This window comes from Galeopterus variegatus, unplaced genomic scaffold (genome assembly GCF_000696425.1).
Source record: "Galeopterus variegatus unplaced genomic scaffold, G_variegatus-3.0.2 Scaffold18, whole genome shotgun sequence".
Lineage (NCBI taxonomy): Eukaryota > Metazoa > Chordata > Mammalia > Dermoptera > Cynocephalidae > Galeopterus > Galeopterus variegatus.
The window spans coordinates 72,812-94,332 of record NW_007726129.1 but is presented as its reverse complement, the minus strand read 5'-3'; the positions used below and the strand labels follow the sequence as shown (position 1 = coordinate 94,332).

At 40.2% G+C, this 21,521-nt stretch overlaps 1 protein-coding gene across 3 annotated transcripts in view; it reads left to right on the top strand.

Annotated features, from left to right (window-relative positions):
- The window catches only part of CIRH1A (cirrhosis, autosomal recessive 1A (cirhin)), a 27,516-nt gene extending 5,995 nt beyond the window's left edge, over nucleotides 1–21,521 (top strand). The window contains exons 5-17 of one of the 3 annotated variants that reach the window (XM_008566980.1): nucleotides 873–962; nucleotides 4,378–4,589; nucleotides 7,897–8,068; nucleotides 8,168–8,259; nucleotides 9,909–10,005; nucleotides 10,777–10,841; nucleotides 11,998–12,120; nucleotides 12,927–13,083; nucleotides 14,932–15,038; nucleotides 16,206–16,301; nucleotides 18,578–18,763; nucleotides 20,179–20,289; nucleotides 21,321–21,521. In XM_008566980.1, the coding sequence (XP_008565202.1) occupies nucleotides 873–962; nucleotides 4,378–4,589; nucleotides 7,897–8,068; nucleotides 8,168–8,259; nucleotides 9,909–10,005; nucleotides 10,777–10,841; nucleotides 11,998–12,120; nucleotides 12,927–13,083; nucleotides 14,932–15,038; nucleotides 16,206–16,301; nucleotides 18,578–18,763; nucleotides 20,179–20,289; nucleotides 21,321–21,437 (1,625 nt within the window). In that variant the 3' untranslated portion in view covers nucleotides 21,438–21,521. The remainder of the gene's footprint in view (nucleotides 1–872; nucleotides 963–4,377; nucleotides 4,590–7,896; nucleotides 8,069–8,167; nucleotides 8,260–9,908; nucleotides 10,006–10,776; nucleotides 10,842–11,997; nucleotides 12,121–12,926; nucleotides 13,084–14,931; nucleotides 15,039–16,205; nucleotides 16,302–18,577; nucleotides 18,764–20,178; nucleotides 20,290–21,320) is intronic. The other 2 variants (XM_008566970.1, XM_008566989.1) reach the window with 2 other exon arrangements.

Here is a 21,521-nt window from a genome sequence, read left to right as displayed (position 1 = left end):
GTGAGCGGGAACCGGTCTGTATGTGGGATCCGAACCCTCGGGCGGGAGCGCCGCCACGCTTCCCAAGCGGCGCACTATCCAGTGCGCCACCGGGCCGGCCCGATGTAATGCTTTTTTTTAAATTTCATACATTTAGCCAAGTATGAAATAGAAAGTATCTTATTCTAATCTATAAGCAACATTTTAGAACTAATCTTCTGGATATCCATATAAACGAATACGCAGAGAATGCTTGCACTTGTTCAGCTTGTTTTTTCACTTGATATGTCACAGAAGTCTTTCTGCATCAGTCATGCCAGTCTGTGTGCCATTCCATTTTATGGTGTTTCATAATTTAACCAAATTCCTATTGATGGATACTAATTTTTTTTTTTTTTAATGACCAGTAAGGGGATCTTAGCCCTTGACTTGGTGTTGTCAGCACCACGCTCTCCCAAGTGAGCCAAGGGCTGGCCTTTTTTTTTTTTTTTTTTTTTACTACTACAACCAGTGCTACAATGAACATTCTATTTTTGGACACTCATGCAAGTATTTCTCTTTGATCAACTCCCAGTGCAATTACTGGGCCAAAAAATATGCACATTTAAATTTTGTTGGGTTACTACCAGACCAACCTCAAAAGGTGGTATTTATTTACACTCCCATCAACCATTTATATACTACTAAAGTAAGTACCAAATACTTTATTTTGGAACCGTGGGCAAAGTTGTTCCTCCTCTATTATAAAACAGTGTTTCACAGGAATGTTGTAGATGAGAGAGCTAAGACTATAGAACACTAACCTTGTAGATAATTGTGGAAGGAGAGCTCATTTACCCTTTGCTGTATATTTATGTGTATGTCACTTTCTTTTTTGTTGTACAACTCCCAAGGTCGCATCCTGAGTCTCAGCTGGCATCCCTCTGGTACCCACATTGCAGCTGGCTCCATAGACTACATTAGTGTGTTTGATGTCAAATCAGGTGACTGTTTTTCTCAGTTCATTTGGGGTGTGGGTCTTGTTTGTCACCTTCACATTTCTAGGTTTTCAAAAGCTTGAGCCCTTGCCATGCTTTCAGTGACCTTTAGGGCCTAACTTCTCATTAACCTTCTGAAATATCCACTACAAATTTTATTCCTTTCTTGGATTACTACTGCTACTTTTAGGAGAATCTTGGTTCCTTCAATGGGATGCAGTATTTTTCATCATAAGAGTTCACAGTAAAATTTATCCTTCAACAGTACTACATTTACTATGAATGATCAGTAGAATTCCTATTTATATATCCCAGTCCTTAGTAAAAATGGGCTTCTGTCATTGAGGAACATAAAATCTTATTAGCGAAATTGTTGAAACATGAGATCAGAAAGGTAGACAGCCATGACTTTTCCGTTCATGGCCTGGAGAATTGGCTAATGGAATCATTCAGTGATGAGGTTAGCCTGAACTTGTTAGGTGGGCATGTCTGTACTCCCATCTAGGAAGTAAAACAGGTCAGACACATCTCTTCTTTTTCTTTTCCCTCAATGCTTCAGTAAGTTTTTTTTTAATTTGTTATCAGTTATACATGAATATAGTCAAGAATCTCTTAAGGCTTGTTACAGAAAAGCAGGAGTACCCCTCTATTCCTTTTCTCACTCCTCGAAGGCAGCTACTTGTGCCTCTTAGCTAATTCTTTTGGTGTTAATCTCTGTGCTGTGCACAGCATGCTTATAATCCTACATTCTGATTTTTCAGTTTTAAACCATTATTTACTGACTTCTGCGACTTAGTACTCTTTTCTACCCTCTGCCACAGGCATCTATACTTTCTGCTGATCTTCCCAGTGTGGTTATATTGTAACTATGCTCAGATTAGTAGTCAATGTTTTCGTTATTATGACTATGTAAGTACTACTCACATAGTGAATTACTTTTCCTTTCCTGTATACTTTCTGTTTGATATTATCTCTATCTCTGTCTCACTGATTCATCCCGAATTCTTCAGTTGTATAAATTAGGTTCTGACACATCTGGTTTTCATTTCACTTTTCGCTTCTTGAATAAGTCTTTCCCAGAGCCGTCTGACCTGTTTCCATCTAGCTTAGCCACTCTGGGCCTGCTGTACAACCATGAGAACTCTGGTTTTTCACAGTTGCTCTGGGGATCCCCTTTGCTTCTCTGTTGGGTTGGATCCCCTGTTACCATGTCATTCACTTTCTTGTTTTTTTTCCTTGTTTTGGTAGATCTTAAGAGGGCATGAGAAAGAATTCTAGGTTGGAAATTATTTTCCCTTAGAATTCTGAAGCCATGGTTCTGCTGTCTTCCAGCTTCTGGTATTCTTAGGAAGACCAATACAATTCTGAGCATTGATCCTTTGCATAGGAACTGGCTTTTTTGTTTGTTTTGGTTATTTTTTCCTGGGAGCTTTTAGGATTTTTTTTAATCCTTACTGTTTTGAAATTTAATAATTATGTTTCTTGGTGTGTGGATCAAATATACCGAACACCTGGTAAGGTCTTTTAATCCCAAACCCACGTCCTTCAGGTCTGGAGGAAATGATTGTAATTGTTTTGTAGATGAGATTCTGTCCATTTTCTCTTTTTGGAATTTTATTATTTGGATCTTGGCTTTTCTTTTCTTTCTTTTTTTTTTTTTGTTTGTTTGTTTTTTTTTTTTTTTGTCTTTTTTTTTTTTTTTTTTTTTTTTTTTTTTTTTTTTTTTTCGTGTCCGGCAACGGGTCGCAACCCTCACTGTCACGCCCGCACCGGACTGGGACCGGCAACAGGACTGCAACCCTCGGTGTCGCGCCCGCACCTCGCTCAGCCAGTGAGCGGGAACCGGTCTGTACGTGGGATCCGAACCCTCGGTGGGAGCGCTGCCGCGCTCCCAAGCGGCGCACTGTAGCAGTGCGCCACCTGGCTGGCCCTGGATCTTGGCTTTTCTGATGTTCTTTTCTTCCACTCTTATTTTTCATCTCTTTGACATTTTACTCTGCTTTCTGGGAGAGCTTGTCATTCTGCCACTTCCAGAGTTCTTTTTGTTTTCTGAAAATTCTTTTTTTATAGCACTCTCTTTTTGTTTCAAACTCTTCTTTTTCTAAGGCTATTAATGATAATATTTGTCAAATGTTCTTTACCCTGCCTGTTTCCTCCCTGTTACTCATTTATACATTGTTTCTGTTTGGCCTCTTCCTTTCCCATTAAAGGATTTCCTCACGTGTCTGGTGATGGCTCGCATCACTGCCGCAGTGGTGCTTTTTTTTTTGTCTTTTTTTTTTTTTTTTTTTGACCGGTAACGGGATTGCAACCCTCGGTGTTGCGCCCGTACCGCGACCGGCAACAGGATCGCAACCCTCGGTGTCGAGCCCGCACCACGCTCAACCAGTGAGCAGACCGGTCTCTATATGGGATCCGAACCCTCGGCGGGAGCGCCGCCACACTCCCAAGCGCCGCATTCTACTGAGTGCGCCACCGGGCCAGCCCCAGCAGTGGTGCTTTTTAAGCATGGGCTTCACTGAGGAATAATCTGACTGAACTGTTTGTTTGGGGAACTCTGAAGTCAGGATCTCTAGGTCTTTTCTCTTGTGCCAGTCATATTCCCTAGAAATGGTTTTTATCTGCCTGCTTTGTGCGTGTAAGCCTATCTACCCACATTGTGAAGGAGAAGAAAACTGGTGTTCTCAGCATTCAGTTAAAATTTTTTATTTAATCCAATTTTTCGTATAGTAATTCCACCTTCAGTTGTGTCAAATAACCCTCTTCAGAGAGTACATCCCCAGTATTCTTTTGAGGTGGGTTTGGGGAGTTGCCTGGGTTCTTCGTTAGGGGATGGTATCTAAGGAGTCTTAACAGCTTCTTAAATTTACTTTCAACTGATCTCTCCTTTGAGCCCACTTTTACCTCCATTTCCAGTCTATCTTGGGCCCCCAATTCCTGAGCCTTTTAAGGATTCAATAGTATAAATTAGGTAGTTTTTGGCTTTTCCCACTGTTGACTTGGAACTTAGTTTCAGGGCTCTGCTAAGTCAGTTACCACTCTATATCTGCTTTCCAATTCCCAGAATTTTGTCACTGTGTCTTCTCTCTCTTTCTTGTGGGGTTTTAGAAAAGAGCAGAGTGAAATGTGTGTGTACAATTGGCCAGCTTTAAGTGAATGTCCCAAATGTCTCTTTCCATTTTACCTCCTGTCCACTCTTTCCCTCTCCCTCCTGCCTCTGTTCCTCCTCCCTTCCCTTTTCCCTTCTTCCCCCACCCTTCTCTTCAGGTAACCATTTTGGAGTTCCAAGACTGGGTTCACCAGAACTACCATTTACTGGCTTTCTGTGTTCAGGCAACTAACTCGTGCCTATCACAGGCAGTTTTTAAAGACTAAAGGAGGAATAAGTACCATCCAAATGTGTGCTTTTCTTATTCTTCAGGGAGCGCTATTCATAAGATGAATGTGGATAGGCGATATATGGGTGTATCTAAGCGGAAGTGTATTGTGTGGGGTGTGGCCTTCTTGTCTGATGGCACCATCATAAGTGTGGACTCGGCTGGGAAAGTGCAGTTCTGGGACTCAGTTACTGGGACGCTTGCGAAGAACCATCTCATCGCAAATGCTGATGTGCTGTCCATTGCTGTAGCCGATGTGAGTATAGATATCCCTGTTTTGAGCAGGTATTGTACAACCTGGGGGGTGATGAAAGACAGTGGTGTTGGTAACGCACCACAAACAGTTTCCTGATCCTGGTGTTGCACTGGAGGAAGATGAGTTTAGGAAAATGCCTCTGAAATCTCATGTCATTTCTGTGGTGTCAAACAGAGAATATTTTATAAAAGATTAGTTAGCAGAGGGTCTTTCTTCAGACACTGTTGACCCCTCGTTAATCCAGTCTGATTGTAGATAGGGCACACGTAGCCTAGAATAATCTTGAGAAGCACTCTTTCCCCTTCTCTGTACACCAGCTCTCCTGCCTCCTATCTATTTTCAGACTTTAGAAGATAACTTCATAGTGATTTTGAAAATGTTCGTTTTTTCCTATTTGAATAAGCCATAAGTAGAGTTGGGTTGAACAAGTGAGCCTCTGTCCTTTTGGTAACATGAATTCTAACTTATAAACCTTTGAGTATTTTTTAGCAGTGAGGCATAGAAAGTGACTGAGATTTGTTGACTAGATCCTTTATACTTTACCCCTACTTAGTTTGAGTATTATGTGCTGTCCTAAGTGTAGATGTCTACTTTCTAGCATAGAGTTCACTCATGCCTGCTTTTCTTGCATGTAAAATGTTCTTATCTCATTTTACAGGTTTTCTATGAGAACAATTTGATATATGTTAAAGCCCTGTAAAATATTTAGAAGTCAGGCCAGCCAGTTAGCTCACTTAGAGTGTGATGCTGATAATGCCAAGGGCAAGGGTTTGGATCCCTGTACAGGTCAGCTGCCCCCCCCAAAATTTTAGATGTCATATATAAACTATAATAGTGGTATAAGTTGAAATGAGTGAAATTCCTTTTTTAAAATAGAGTTTCAATCCAAAGTGGTTGTAATTATTAGACTTAAGACTTAATTATTTAGTATCATTTAAACTGTAGTTACTCAGATATTATGCAGCTGTTTCAAAGAACAAGGAAGATGTATATTTACTACTGTGAACAATTTCCAGAATATATTGTTAAGGGAAAAAAGTAGGACAGTATTGTAGTGTATTTATATAGTACATAATAGTATGTTAAGAAAAGGAAGGACAGATTCATATAAACAGTTTTGCTAGTATATACATAGAATATTGTTGAAAAGATAAAGCTAGTGGTGATACCTTCTAGAAAGGGAATTTGGGGACTCAAGGTGAGACAGGCTTAATTTGTACTGTATACCATTTTTTTATACTCTTTGATTATTTTTTTTCCTACCACGTGCCTATCTTATTGTATTGCATTGAATCTTAGATACAACTGATTGTGAGAAATACCATTATTTTGTCATCATGGGAAAGAAAAAAGACTGACAATTAAACTATGACAATGCTTCTTTTTTGGTGGCGGCTGGTACGAGGATACAAACCCATCACCTTGGCGTTATAAGGCTGTGTGCTCTAATGAGACAATGCTTTTTTTTTTGTCTTTTTTCATGTCCGGTAACGGATCGCAACCCTCAGTGTTGCACCCGCACCTCGCTCAGCCAGTGAGCGGGAACCGGTCTGTATGTGGGATACGAACCCTCGGCGGGAGCGCCGCCGCGCTCTCAAGCGGCGCACTGTAGCAGTGCGCCACCGGGCCGGCCCGAGACAATGCTTTTTTAAATGTAAAATTTATATTTTAAGTAGAACTTGTATTTTACTTGCTGAAAGGGCTCCTTGAGACTTAAAAATAAATTTCGTCATATCACTCGTGTGCATATATAAAAAGGAAAATATAAGTGAAATAAATTGATTAAGATATTCCTAGAACTTCTTCACATTCAAAGTCAACTCAGTCATCAGGGTCTGTGTTTTTCCACATAGCCATCAGTAGTGTTGGTGATAAAGCTCCACTACAGTCTCCATGGCTTTTTTTTTTTTTTTATTGTTTTTCTATTTTTTATTTTTTAATTTTTTTCTCCATGACTTTCTTTTAGGCTTTTGACAACCATTCTGCAAATTTTAGTGTTTGCTCTTTATCTTCAGATTCACACATACACAGGGCTGACAAACATTTTAAGATATCCCAATTTCAGAGATGTTGAAACATGGAAAAATATATGCCTCAGAATCAATAAACTATGGTTCTTATTTTTTTTAAATTGAAAAATACAATTATACAAATTCTAGGCCTCAAAAATGCTTATCACAGACCCAAGTTGGGTTTGAGTCCCAGTGGTACCATTTAGCTACATGTTTTCCTCGGGCAACTTACTTCTTTCCAAGCTTCAGTTTCTTCCTCTGTAAAAAAAAAAAAAAACGAAGATGCTAATAATGCATACCTCATAGAGTTTGGGGCAGTATTAAATGGATAGTGCTTGTAAAGTGCTAAGTGCAGTGAGTGTCTGGCAGAGAGTGAGGGCAGTATTGACACTATCATTTTTACATCTCTTTTGAAACTGATCCTAATTTCAAGGCTTTTCTCCATTACACTGTCTTGGCAAAATCCCTGATTACTTTTTTAGATTTATTTTTAATGGATTTTCATTGACTGAAGAGGGAATTGTGGCAAGTGCCCAGTTCTTGATCGTTGATGTCTTTCACCCTCATCTAGAACATGAATGCTGATTCTTGCAGGGAGCTGTAGGGAACATTTGCTTTCATTTAGAGGTCAGTCCTGACCACCCCGCCCCTCCAACCCAAGCACTTAACTCTTCGCAGTAAATTAGCTCAGGATTTTCCAAACTTATTTTTCTATATGAATTTAAGAAACACCTTTTTTTTAGTTCTGAGTAATCTATCAGTATTTCTATTGGATTATCTAAAACTTATGCATTTCCTTAGTGATAATATGAGGGTACTTCAAAAAGTTCGTGGAAAGATTTGCATTTTAGTTCCATTTTTCCATGAACTTTTTGAAGTACCCTAATACTTCGTTAAATGGTATGGATTTCTTTGTTTAGATCATCTCTTATGTCCTTTAGAAAGATTTAAGTTTTTTCTCAGACAGGTTTAGCACATATTTCTTGTTAAGGTTATTGCTGGGTATTTTATCTCTTGTTGCTATTCAGATGGGGTCTAGTTTCACATAGTAAAGCACCTTAACAGTTGGAGGTACATGTTTTAATTTTGTCAGTAGGGCGCGCATTGTTATCTATGTCTGAGCTTGCTGCTCTGATGGAATTGTTAGCTTCTGGAGGGAAAAGACCCCCGTAACCTCCCTTCTAATTCTGGGCTTAGGATCCCCCCAAAGCTGCCCAAACAAAAAAACCTCAGGGAGTAATTTTCCAACTGGACTCTATGCTCACATGTACCTCCCTCGTGATTTAACTTCTCAGCAAGAAGACAGTTTCGTGGTGGGCACAGCCGAGGGGACAGTATTCCATTTTCAGCTAGTCTCTGTGACTTCCAACAGCAATGAGAAGCAGTGGGTCCGGACAAAACCCTTCCAGCATCACACTCACGACGTGCGCACTGTGGCCCATAGCCCAACGGCACTGATATCTGGAGGTGAGTTCTGCTCCTGACGAGGTTGCTTCTGTCGTCTGCCCAGCTTGGGTCATTTTCACACAGGACTTCTAATTCAGTGCTTTTCCCCCCTCGCCCCAGGCACTGACACCCACTTAGTCATTCGTCCTCTCATGGAGAGGGTGGAGGTAAAGAATTACGATGCTGCACTCCGAAAAATCACCTTTCCCCATGTAAGTACCATTCCCCACCCCCTGCCATCCCTTCGTCTCCCCATCCACCTGTCCTTCTTGTCCCACAAGCCTCTGAATAGAGATCACACTTCCTGGGCAAATGTATAGAACTTTCTGCATACCTTCTTCATTTTCCAAGGCAAGCCTATTGCAAAGACAAGTATGGGAACAAGAGATTTGCAGGAGCACCCATAGTTTAGTTTCTGGGGAAATTATGCCCTTTTCCAGATAGTTGTGGTTTATGGGAACTTTGCGTGTGCGTGCATGCGTGCGTGCGTGTGTGTGTGTGTGTGTTTAAGGGTGGGCTCTATTATTCTGGGTTGGGGCAGGAAAATCCAGGCTTCTAATGTTCCTTTCTAATGAAAAGGTACAATCTTCCTGAGCTAGTAACCTTTCTCCCCCACACCTGCTTCTACATTTCATTCAACCAGTAAACCTTACTGAGTGTATTTCCTCATTATCTTTCATATATGTAAGATATGAAAGTATAACCAGCTTTATTGAGGTATATTTGGCATACAAAAGACTGTGCTTGATGTATATAATTTGATGAGGTTGCACATAGTCCTTATTATCTCTTTTTTTTTTTTTTTGTCTTTTTTTTTGTCTTTTTCCGTGTCCGGCAACGGATCGCAACCCTCAGTGTTGCCCCCGCACCGGACCGGGGACCAGCAACGGGATCGCAACCCTCGGCGTTGCTCCCGCGCCTCGCTCAGCCAGTGAGCGGGAACCGGTCTGTATGTGGGATCCGAACCCTCGGGCGGGAGCGCCGCCGCGCTTCCCAAGCGGCGCACTTATCCAGTGCGCCACCGGGCCGGCCCCCTTATTATCTCTTGAATCGAGTCATTTCTCTTTATCCACACTGCCATGTGCTAGCATGGATCAATGTCTTTTCTCATCTGGTTTCCTCTCCAGTAGCTTCTAAATGATTTCCTTTTATTTCCATTTGTGTTGTTCTATCCTATTCTCCATTGATTTGTTTAAAAAGCAACTTTGTTCATTGCTCCATGCTTCAAAGCCTCTGGCAGTCCCTGTTGGCTTCAGCGTAAAGACCTAGTTCCTTAGCATGGCTCATAGACCCTGTCTTGATCTGGCCCTGGCCCTTCAGCTACTTCTCTCACCTCTCCTTTCACACACTTATAGCACCCCCACCTCACCCAGTCCAGTCATTCTGAAAGACTCTTTTTATTCCCTCAAATGCTCTTTTCCCTTTGAGTTCTTTTATATGCCATTGCTTTCCTTACGTCATCTTGCCCTGCTACCTTTGCCTGACTAGTCTTCACTAGTGAACCTCATCTGGGCTCCTATCTTTACCCTCACAAGACTAGGTTAGATGTCCTTTCTACTTTTTTTCATTATATACCGTGCTTAGCCATGTTAAAATTCTTGGCACACTGTAGTGTAGTTGCCTGTTTAATTCTGTGTTATCCCCTTAGACTAGAAGCTTCTCAAGAACAGTAGCTATGTTTTATTCATCATTGTGTTCTTAGATCTTAGGACAGTGCCTGGCATATCGTAGTGCTTAGGAAATATTTATCAAGTAAATGAATTTTAATAGTAAAAACCATGCGGAGATGTTGCTAATGTATCTAGTACTGAGGCAATAGATGACACTGGCTCATATATAACTTTTCAATTCTTGAATACAGCGATGTCTTGTTTCCTGTTCTAAAAAGAGGCAGCTTCTCCTCTTCCAGTTTGCTCATCACTTAGAACTTTGGCGACTAGGATCCACAGTTGCAACAGGTAATATGGAAGAAAGATTTTTCCAATAAGAAAACTGAAGAGAGAAGCCAAAAATCAGAATTGCTGTTGAAATTCTACTATAGAAATATAGAAGTAGATTTTTCTGCATCCGTTGGAACTTATGGTTTTCCCATCCACTAGATAAAGCAAACAAGTTATTTAGAGTGTCAGAATCTTTAGCAGGATACTGGGTGATCTCTTAAAAGTTTAAGATTCTGTATGGCACGTTGCAGGGTCTAGTTGAGGTGAGGATTGTAGAATCATAGTTTGCCCTAGCTTGACCAAATAGGCTGTTGACAAATGACAGGACTTAATGATGGGTAGTGATGGTCCTACAAGAAGGTCATGTGGATCTTATTGGAGTGACAGCCTAGTGGACTTTTGTGTGAAACTTAAGGAAATGTTTGGATCCTCTTGTTTGTGCTGGATTCAAATTGAGGCCATGCAAACTCCACTTCCATCCACCTGCATGCCTGAGAGTGAGATAGAGCATCAGAGAATTAGTGATGTGTCATAGGATAGAAGCTAACGAAGTACTCACTGCTTTCACAAAAATTTCCCACTGGTAGAGATTCCATTCTAGGGCCGGCCCATGGCTCACTCGGGAGAGTGCGGTGCTGATAACACTGAGGCCATGGGTTTGGATACCCTTACCGGTCATCTTTAAAAAAAAGAGAGAGAGAGAGATTCCATTCTACCAGGGAGTGACTTTAGAAGTAAAATGTACAAATCTTTCTGTGATTAAAAACTCAGGGAATTTTCTTGTTTCAGGCAGAAACGGGGATACACTTCCACTCTCTAAAAATGCAGATCACTTACTGCACCTCAAGACAAAGGTAAGGAAGTTTAACTATGTTTGGGTTCTGTAATCCAGAACATTTTTTCCATTCTGCATTTTGAGGGTTACTTAGTTCACATCATAAACTGTATAAATTCTAAAACCTTTTGAGTGAAGGACTGTGTCATCAGAACTGGGTTTCCTGTGATTATAAGTTGGGCATTCAGAATTTATTATTTGAATACATACAGGAAGTTGGTTTTTCTTCTTTTGATATTATTATGAAAATAACATGCGTATTTTACAAAAATCTCCAGTGGTACAAAGGGGTATACAATGAAAAGAGCTATCCCCTCAACCCATACCCCACCCCCACCCCTGCCCCTCTCCAGAGATAATCGCTGTCAACAGTTTCTTACACGTTCTTCCAGAAAACTGTTCATATATTTGTGTGTGTGTATATATCCTTTTTACATTAATGGGAATATACTGTACAAACTGCTTTTATCTTCCTTTTAAAAAATATTTTAATTACACAAAATTTGTGAATACATTTTCACTGTAAAGAATTCAGACAATATTGTGTTTATATCCTTGACCACCTCTATAATTCTAGTCTTGTCTTTTGAAATTGTTAATCGATTAGCTTTATAGCCTGCCTTTCAGATCTTTTTCTGTGTGTATGTGTGAGAGAGAGTGTGTGTATTGTACAATACACATATTAAGAAATCATCATTTTGTTTTGTGAGGTTTTTTAATTATGTAAATATTACATTGAAGTTTTTTCCTCCTTTATTCTCCAAATGGTTTTCATTTACTATTTCTTAGAGGATTTTAAAGCAGGCTGTTATAAGCAAAACAGAAAATCAGTACTCCAAATCACCTATCCTCCAAAGCTTTTCTGCATTAAATACCTCCCTGCTGAGGTTTCTAAAGTTGGGATTTAGTATAAGGCTATCTATAAAGCACTTAAAGGGCCGAGATAAGTGCACAGTATCTATCCCTCTGTTCTTGGATTAGGAAATCAAAGCCACACCATTTAGATGCTCTGCCTCTGAAATAATCATAGTGACCCATAGCATATGAGTGTCAGGAGTCTGTGTGGGTATTTGTGGATATGTCCAAAGTGGCAAGGGCTTGAAGAATTATGTCACAGTGAACCTTGTCACATGAAGTTTTACTTGAACATTCATCTTGATTCCTAATATTGGCAGGGTCCTGAGAACATTATTTGCAGCTGTATCTCCCCATGTGGAAGTTGGATAGCCTATTCTACAGCTTCTCGGTTTTTTCTCTATCGGTTGAATTATGAACATGACAACATAAGCCTCAAAAGGGTAAGCTATAGCTCAATGCCTATATAAAAGGGTAAGCTATAGCCCAAGCTATAGCACAAGAAGAAACTTCCTCAATGTGTAATTTTTTGTAAAGTGGAAATGAACTGAATGTGAATCCTCACTCAGTGAAAAGCTATTTGGAGACAGCTGTTACAAAATAGTCTTTTATTTCCATTTTGAATTGATCATGCTTTTGGAGAGGTAGGTTGAGTCCCATTATTTTATTTATTTATTTATTTTTTAAAATAGTCTTTTATTTCCATTTTGAATTGATCATGCTTTTGGAGAGGTAGGTTGAGTCCCAATAAAGTTTAGGCTTTTTTTTTTCCCTTTTTTTGTCTTTTTTCGTGACTGGCAACGGATCGCAACCCTCAGTGTCATGCCCGTACCGGACCGGGACCGGCAACGGGATTGCAACCCTCGGTGTCGCGCTCGCACCTCGCTCAGCCAGTGAGCGGCCAGTCTGTATGTGGGATCCGAACCCTCGGCGGGAGCGCCACTGCACTCCCAAGCGGCGCCCTGTAGCAGTGCGCCACCAGGCTGGCCCAGAAGTTTAGGCTTTTCTGCTTGGTGGTTTCATATGTAACTTAGTTGTTTCCATTGATAGGGAATTTAGTATTAACTGAAGAGATGAAAGGGGGCTGTATAAGTTACAGTGGGCATCCCAGCGTTCCAGGCCCTTGGTCAATTGGCTTACTTAGAGATAGGAAACATTAATGTAATTTATCACAGCCTGGCTGTGATTATTTTTGATGGGCTGTAGGTCTCTCTCCTCTCACTGGCTTTTACTGTTGGTTCATCCAAAGGTTTCCAAAATGCCAGCATTCCTTCGCTCTGCTCTTCAGATTTTGTTTTCTGAAGATTCAACAAAGCTTTTTGTGGCATCAAATGAAGGGTCTCTACATATCATTCAGCTTTTGGAAGGAAACTTCAAGCACCTGCATGCTTTCCAGCGTCTGTCAGGTGGGAATTTGGTAACTGGCCACAGTGGGTGGTGTGGGAGGGGGAGAGAGTTGCCGATGTCTGAGATGTAACTTTTTTCTTTTAAACCTCAAGGTCAGGGTTTCCCTCATGCTCTTTCCACCGTGCAAATACACTCACTCATATGTTTGCAATTTAAAGTAGGAGGAGATATCTGGCAGATGAAGACGCTTGGTGAGATCTGAAATGTTCCTCACACCTACTCTTTTCTCACTGGGTTTTTGATTCCTTATTTGGGGCTAGAGAAGTTTCATCATCCTTCTTAGAGTTTTGTTAGCAGAGCAAGAAGAAAGTTAAAATCGTCTGTAATCCTGGCACCCAAAAATAACTACCATTAATATTTTGGTATTTTCCAAAATGTGTTTGTATGTGGGTATTTTGTGGGCATGTTATCTTTTTGTTGTTGTTGGTTATATAAAGATGAAAATATCATTATACATGCAGTCTTATTACCTGTGTTCATTTAATGTTCATGGCCATTTTTCCATGTTCCTTGAGAACATGAGTATGCATGAGTGAATGTGACTGTGTGTAGGTAACTATTGCTGAGTTAACTATTGTGGACTTAGACTCAGTATCCAGCTTACACTGGTAGTTCTTTGGATACTTCCCGTGGGCCTTTTTTTTCTCCCTTGCTCTGGATTTTAGCGGCTTCACTGTCATTTAGACGCTATCAGCCTGGAAAGTCAACTTTTTTAACCTCAACCCTCTCTGTTCATAAGCTGCTCCAGAAGCTTATAGAAGAAGAAACCCACAAAGTAGGGGCCAGATTCATTAAACTGACAGTATTTGTTAAGTACCTGTATATGTTTTTATTACAAAACTTAGAATGTTTATCTTGCATTTAACACCCCTTAAAATTCAGCTCTGCATTATTTGTATCTTTATTTCTTCTTCCTCTCTCATCTTCCTTCCCCTTGTAGTGAGGCTGGTTTATTCACAGCCCTCAAAACTGTACAGTCCAGTCCTTGTCACTTAGCTCACTCTGTTCTCCATACTTTTCTGCCCATCCCCAGGCATCCTTCAGCAGCTGGTTTATGTCTTGTTATAAAACTTTTTCATCGACGGCGGGGTGTTATATGCAGCACACATTTTTTTTTTTTTTTTTTGTCTTTTTTCGTGACCGGCAACGGATCGCAACCCTCAGTGTCGCGCCCGTACCGGACCGGGACCGGCAACGGGATCGCAACCCCCGGTGCTGCGCCCGCACCTCGCTCAGCCAGTGAGCAGCCGGTCTGTATGTGGGATCCGAACCCTCGGCGCACTGTAGCAGTGCGCCACTGGGCCAGCCCGCAGCACACATTTTGACACATAGCATTGCTGTCTGATTTTTATCCCGCGTGAAGCATCATGTTGCCAAATTGGTTTAAAGTCCTAAAATGATGGAGATAGCTCATATGTGCCCATCTTCCCTTTGTGCTAATATACAGCAGGCACCCAGTAAATTAAAGATATGCTTCAAGTCCGTTGAACTCACTTTGTGTCTATAACTTTGATTAAAAGCCATTTGGTAGGAAAGGAGTTTGAAACAATTAGTTTAAAGTGTAGATTTTAGTGGTAGATGCTACCCTGATTCTCCATTACCATAGTAGGCAGTGTCTTACTCAGACCTGAGCAAGTGAGACTGTCAGTTTTCTCTCTGGCTCCTCTTTACATGAGGGATGGCTGACTAAATGAAAAAAGTAGATAGGTTAACATCTACAACTAGTTTGCCAAACTGTCAACAATATCCTGTGAGGGTCTCATTGGCTTTTGCCATCATCTTCAGGGCAGGGCTGGCTGTGGACACTGTATGGATTTGGAGACCTAACTGTTCTTCTGCCCTCCCAGGGACAGTGGAGGCCATGTGTCTTTTGGCAGTCAGTCCAGATGGGAATTGGCTAGCTGCATCAGGTACCAGTGCTGGAGTCCATGTCTACAATGTAAAACTTCTAAAGGTGAGCATAGGATTTCGTAGCAGCCCTCCAGTTAGAAGATTCAAGGCAGATTGGTAAAACCTGGAAATTTACTGAACTTTAATCAAGAATTTCTTCTGTTTTGGAATCCTGTTTTCCTGTTTTTGGAACCCAAAAGCTGTACTCTGTGACATTTATGCACAGAAATTTGAAATTAAAGATTTGCGGATGATGAATCTACATCCAGGTTATTTCTGTATTTGGGGGAGGAAAATTCTGATAAGCATAGATAAATAGTTCAGATAGTAACAATTTTCCTTCCGTGGTTTGTCTTATAATCTCAAGGTATTTTTAAATTAAACAGAAGAGAAATTTGAAGAAGAAATAGTGGGAAAACATTTTTCACTAATCAGTAATGATACTGTCATTCATATATTGTCTCTAATGATTCCTTACAAGTCCTCATCTTCATCATAAAAATCAGATTAAACTACCTGCAACTGGCAGTAAGCATTAATAGGTTATAGAACAATACTAGACTGCAGCATTTAATGGGTTTGCCTGTTACTGCATAACTTATTATTACATTGTGGCAAGAGCATGTATTGAGCAGTTTTCTTGGAGCCTTGCCTGGGATTTTAAAGAAGTGTTCGTGTATAGTGTGCACATGCCTTGCAGTTGTACATAAATATCCATGCCAGGGTATTAATTTCTTTTAAACCCAGTGTAGAGCTATAGGTTTCCTGTTCAATGACATATTTGTGAGTAATTTATACAGATATAGAGATAGGGAAAGCTTTATTCTCAGTTGTCTGCAAATGCTGTAAGCAGTTAAAGGTGCATGGTGCATTTTTTTTTTTTTAATAAAGATGGCCGGTAAGGGGATCTTAACCCTTGACTTGGTGTTGTCAGCACCACGCTCACCCAGTGAGCAAACCGGCCATCCCTATATGGGATCCGAACCCGTGGCCTTGGTGTTATCAGCACCGCACTCTCCCGAGTGAGCCACGGGCCGGCCCCAAATGGTGCATTTTTTTTTAAATGATATTAAAGTTTATCGTTTGAGGAAATGCCTGAAGTCTATGAGAACTTCCATAGACCCTCTTGAGTTCCAAGGAACACTATTTAAAATCAACTGACCTAGGCCATTCAGTCTTTCTTGAGGGAAGGTATATAGAGTTGTGTCTTGTGTCTGTTATTTGTTCCCAGCTTCACTGCACAGTACCTGCTTATAATTTCCCGGTGACTGCTCTGGCCATCGCCCCCAATACCAACAACCTTGTCATCGCTCATTCTGACCAGCAGGTAGGAAAGATTCCAGTGCTTTCTAATTCCTTCCTACTGGACACTAACCTGGAAGCTGAGATGATGGACAGTTTTGGAGGAGCTGTTTTTAAAGGTGCTGGAGAGTGTAAAGGTAGTTTTCTCCTGTGTGAAATGAAGCTTCCATGCATAGCCCAGACTCATCGTAGACCAGCAATATCTATTGGCTTGATGGAGCACAGTTTAAATGGTGAAGCACTGAGATTCTTGAATAAAGAAGCACAAGAGGGTGGAGGAATTTTGAAGTAGCCATTTTACTGATTGTTTTAGAGATGGCATGGGCTCAAGGATGGAAGAAGATTGGAAGTTGAAAGTGCCTAAAAGGTTGTATAATTCACCTTTATCTTTGCAGATGAGGAAATGAGGTACCTAATCTCAGCCAAAATTATACCTTAGTTTACTGTATTTTTCCATATCAGATTGTAAGGAGAAGAGTATAATTCTAAGGAGAAGATCTTTAAAATACCCAGGCTGCAGAACACATTGTGAAATTATCAGTACTTTATACAGGGTACTTCAGAAAGTTCATGGAAAGAGTCATATCTTTTAATTCTGTTTTTCTATGAACTTTTTGAAGTACCCTGCTATACCCTATCTGTGAAATGGGAATGATAATGTCTACCTCACTGAGCTGTTGAAAAGATTCAGTGTGATCTGGGAAGCACATTTAAGTAGATGGCGAGACAAATGATACTAGTTTGATAAGCAGTTTTTATGTTCACACATGCACACACATATACACTATCCGAAAAATGAAATCTCTTATTTCAGTTTTATAGATTTGAGTACTTTACCAAATACTGAAAGATTAGTGAAGTCACATCCTTGCCTTTGTCAAACATAATAGTAATGTCCACCTGACACCTTTTTTTTTTTTTTTTTTTTTTTTTTTTTTTTTTTTTTTTTTTTTTTTTTTTTTTTTTTTTTTTTTTTTTTTTTTTTTTTTTTTTTTTTTTTTTTTTTTTTTTTTTTTTTTTTTTTTTTTTTTTTTTTTTTTTTTTTTTTTTTTTTTTTTTTTTTTTTTTTTTTTTTTTTTTTTTTTTTTTTTTTTTTTTTTTTTTTTTTTTTTTTTTTTTTTTTTTTTTTTTTTTTTTTTTTTTTTTTTTTTTTTTTTTTTTTTTTTTTTTTTTTTTTTTTTTTGTTTTTTGTTTTTTTTCCGTGTCCGGCAATGGATCGCAACCCTCAGTGTTGCCCCCGTACCGGACCGGGGACCGGCAACGGGATTGCAAGCCTCGGCGTGGCTCCCGCGCCTCGCTCAGCCAGTGAGCGGGAGCCGGTCTGTATGTGGGATCCGAACCCTCGGACGGGAGCGCCGCCGCGCTTCCCAAGCGGCGCACTATCCAGTGCGCCACCGGGCCGGCCCAACCTGACACCTTTTACTAGCAGTTGGTCTCTTAAGGGCTTCTGTCATTAAAACTGGTGGGAAATTTTTTGTGCCTGTTAGATTAGCAAAGATCAAAGAGTTAATAATACACAGTGTTTTGGGGTTATGGGGAAACAGCACCCTTATACATTGTAAATTGTTATAAATTATTGCAAATTATTATAATGTAAATTATTATCATGCCTTTGAAAGACATTTTGGCGATATCTTAAAAAGTTAAAACTTGTATAGTCTTTGATTGAGAAGTTCCAATTCTAAGAGTACTTCCTATGTATGTGCTCTCAGTTGCACAAAAGGGCATTTATACAGAAATATTTCATGGCAGCCTTGTTTGTAATAGCCAAATATTGGAAAGAACTTGATGTCTGTTAAGCAGGCTAAATAAGTAAATCATGATACATCCATAAAGTGAGTGCATTATTATGTGTTCTTCAAAAGGGGCATGATCGATCGATCTATCTATCTATCTATCTATCTATCTATCTATCTATCTATCTATCTATCAATATGGGTCAGTCTGTGTGATATAATGCTGACCCTGCATAGTATAATGCTGACCCTGCATAGTATAATGCTAAGTGAAAAAAGGAAGAAGCAGAACAGTATGTAATGTGTGCATAAGATATCTCTGAAAAGAGGTAAACAAGAAATCGAAGGCTGTTCTTATTATGGGGAAGAGAGACTTTAAGATTGCAGGGTGACTTTTCTCTTAGTGTTCTATAACTTTCCTTTAAATTTTTTTTATTTTTTAAAAAAGTGGTGGGAAATCATAAAGCAAAGTTTGAAAAGACATTTTGTGGTTAGGAATGACGGATACACTTCTGGTCCTTCTGGGTACTAGCCTGCATTTCCTCTATACCATATCCTTCCTCAGGTGTTTGAGTACAGCATCCCAGACAAACAGTATACAGAGTGGAGCCGGACTGTCCAGAAGCAGGGATTTCACCAACTTTGGCTCCAAAGGGATACTCCCATCACACACATCAGTTTTCATCCCAAGAGACCAATGCACATTCTTCTCCATGATGCCTACATGTTCTGCATCATTGACAAGTCGTTGGTGAGTTCTTCACTACCTCACTGAGTCTACTTTACTTAGAAGTCTTCAAGTTCTAAAAGCAACGAGTACAATGAGATAGAGGAAGGAGAATGAGAGTAAAAGTTTCTAGTACATTCTTTGGGGAAGAGGAGCTTTTGTTTTATAGATTTCCTCTTTTGCACTCCCATGCTCAGGAGGCTTTCAGGGAAAGGGCTGGCCTTTGTGTATTGGGTTTTGCTGATTTGACTATTTCCGTACTTCGCCAGTGAGCACATAAACTTGAGTGGTATGGTCAGTATTCAGAAGGTGGCCCTTATCAGGGAATATCATTGTTTTGGCTAACTCACTCCCAACTTCGAACCCTGGGGTGACTGAATAACGTGGTTTTGTTAAAGGAGATACAGGCTGAGGTTTTAACCACTGTGCCCCTATCTGCAGGCTTGAGGAGTTGGTCTTAATGTCTTGAAAAAAGTCCAGCTAGGAAAATTCCATTCTTCATGGCTGTGATTTAGATGGGATGTGAGCATTTTCTTCAGTTTCAGATTCTAGCCTCTTTTCCAGCTACTGTTTTCACCCCAAATTGACATGTCTTCTCTGGGCAGGCACTTTCTTTCCTAGGAGCATTGTGAACTTCAGCTACACCTGTACTGCACTTTGGGCTTTGATTACCACCAACACATGGTATTTGGTTATATCTGTGAAGGTGGGAGTCGAAGGAATGTGGGGAAGGCAACAGGTGGCTCTAAAGGAGGTGTGCATGGGGATGTGTCACTGGAACTCATCTGTGGGCCCCGCATTCTCCAGGTGTGGGAAGCAGAGCTGGCTGACAAGTGCTTTCTGCGAGATGAGTGATACAGGAAGTGCCCCTCCCACTCGCTTGCCTCTCTCTAACTCAGCCCAGATCATTTTTTCTCAGGCATTGATGATAAGTCTATTACTTCCTCATACTGAGCAGAGCTATTTCCCAAGGAAGTCAGAGATGAAATATCATTTGTTCCACCAGAGACCATCTCTCAAAGTGTCAATGACATCAGCAGGGGTGGTTTATATTGAGAACTTCAGTCACTTGGCCAGTCTCTGATCTGGTTGGGGGAGAGTCTAGAAAGCACAGACTGTGTGGGTGGAGCTCCTACACATGCTAGTTTGTTCCTTTCTGACAAAGTGTTATTGATGAAACTGGCCAGAAGCCTCATTTGAGCCCTTTGACCGGCTGGCATGGAGTACCAAGCTTTCTCTTGCCTTATGCTTCTACCGTCTCTGGTGTGGCTGGTAGAGTGGCAACAGCTCTCTTCCTAAAGTAAAGAAAGTCAGGGAGGTAGTGAATATGTAATATGATGGTTGGAAGATAGTGTTGGCATGAAAAACCACTACAGTTTTTTGATCTGTACAAGCCCCCAAAAAGTAATGCTTTAAACAGTATATCTTTGTCTTTCTAGCCTCTTCCAAATGACAAAACCTTACTGTACAATCCACTTCCTCCCAAGAATGAATCAGATGTTGTCCAGAGGCGTACAGCCCATGCCTTTAAAATTTCTAAGATATACAAGGTAAAACATCTTATGTTGTATTCTGGACGGTTGGTTTCTTGTGCTATTACTAACATGTAATAGGCTGTACAATAGTAAGCTAAGAGTACCTTCATTTTACATGCAGAAAGCCTGGTTTGGGGATGACAAGTGACCTTTCTGAGGTTGTCTGTCCCTTGTGTCTGTATTTCACTGTTCTTATCTTAGTAGGTTAGAGACAAGAGCTTCAGACTTAACCAAATTGAAATGCATAGATAGTGCGAAATGATGTGGTGCTCAGGCAAGGTCTTTATTAGTGTTAAAGCTAGCTTTTAAATTTCACTTCCATCTAGTTGGAAAATGTTCCACGAGATAAATTTCAAGCAAACAAAAGTCAATGAAATTATTATGACTTTTTCCTTAGTGGCCTAGACTTTTCACTATATATAAAACAAATACCCATTGAGCATATGATACTACAGCTATTTGGGCCAACTCGAGAGAAGTTTCATAGTCATACTTCTCAGACTGGAGTTCGTTCAGTGTGTTGGAACATTTTCTCAGAGGTCCGCAAGAAGTTTTTTTTAAGGGGCGGAAGGTCTGTAAATTATTCAAGTATATTTGGCTTCTTGGTGCATTTGTAACTTGCCAGTTGTTGAGAATTTAGGCCTTAAAGCCCTTGGTTAATATTGATCCCTAGAGCTGGCTGGTTAGCTCAGTTGGTTAGAGCACAGTGTTGTAACACCAAGGTCAAGGGTTTGATCCTGATACCAGCCAGCCACAGAAAAGAAAATATATAGAAAATAAAAATATATATGTAGATTCCTAAGAAATAGGAGAATCATAGATTTCCTATCCAGAGAAACATGAAAAATTCTGCTGAAATCTTTTATGAGTGAACTCAATTAAAAGCTCCCAACCTTTCCAGCCATTTTGAATCCTAAGGCAGAAGGATTGTCCAAGATTGAGATCACTTGAGCCTTGAACTAGGCTAACCCTCTAGCATTAGCTAGTATATTCAGGACTAGTCCTGGAACCTAACTCCTGGTGGAATCATTATCATTTCTCTGCAGCCTCTACTATTCATGGATCTTTTGGATGAAAAAACACTCGTGGCAGTAGAACGGCCCCTGGATGACATCATCGCTCAGCTCCCACCACCCATTAAAAAGAAGAAATTTGGAACCTGAAACAGGGCACTGTGTCCTTCCTTGAACTGTCTACCTTATTTCTTTTCTCAAATCATGATAATAAAACAAAATTATTCTTTAAGA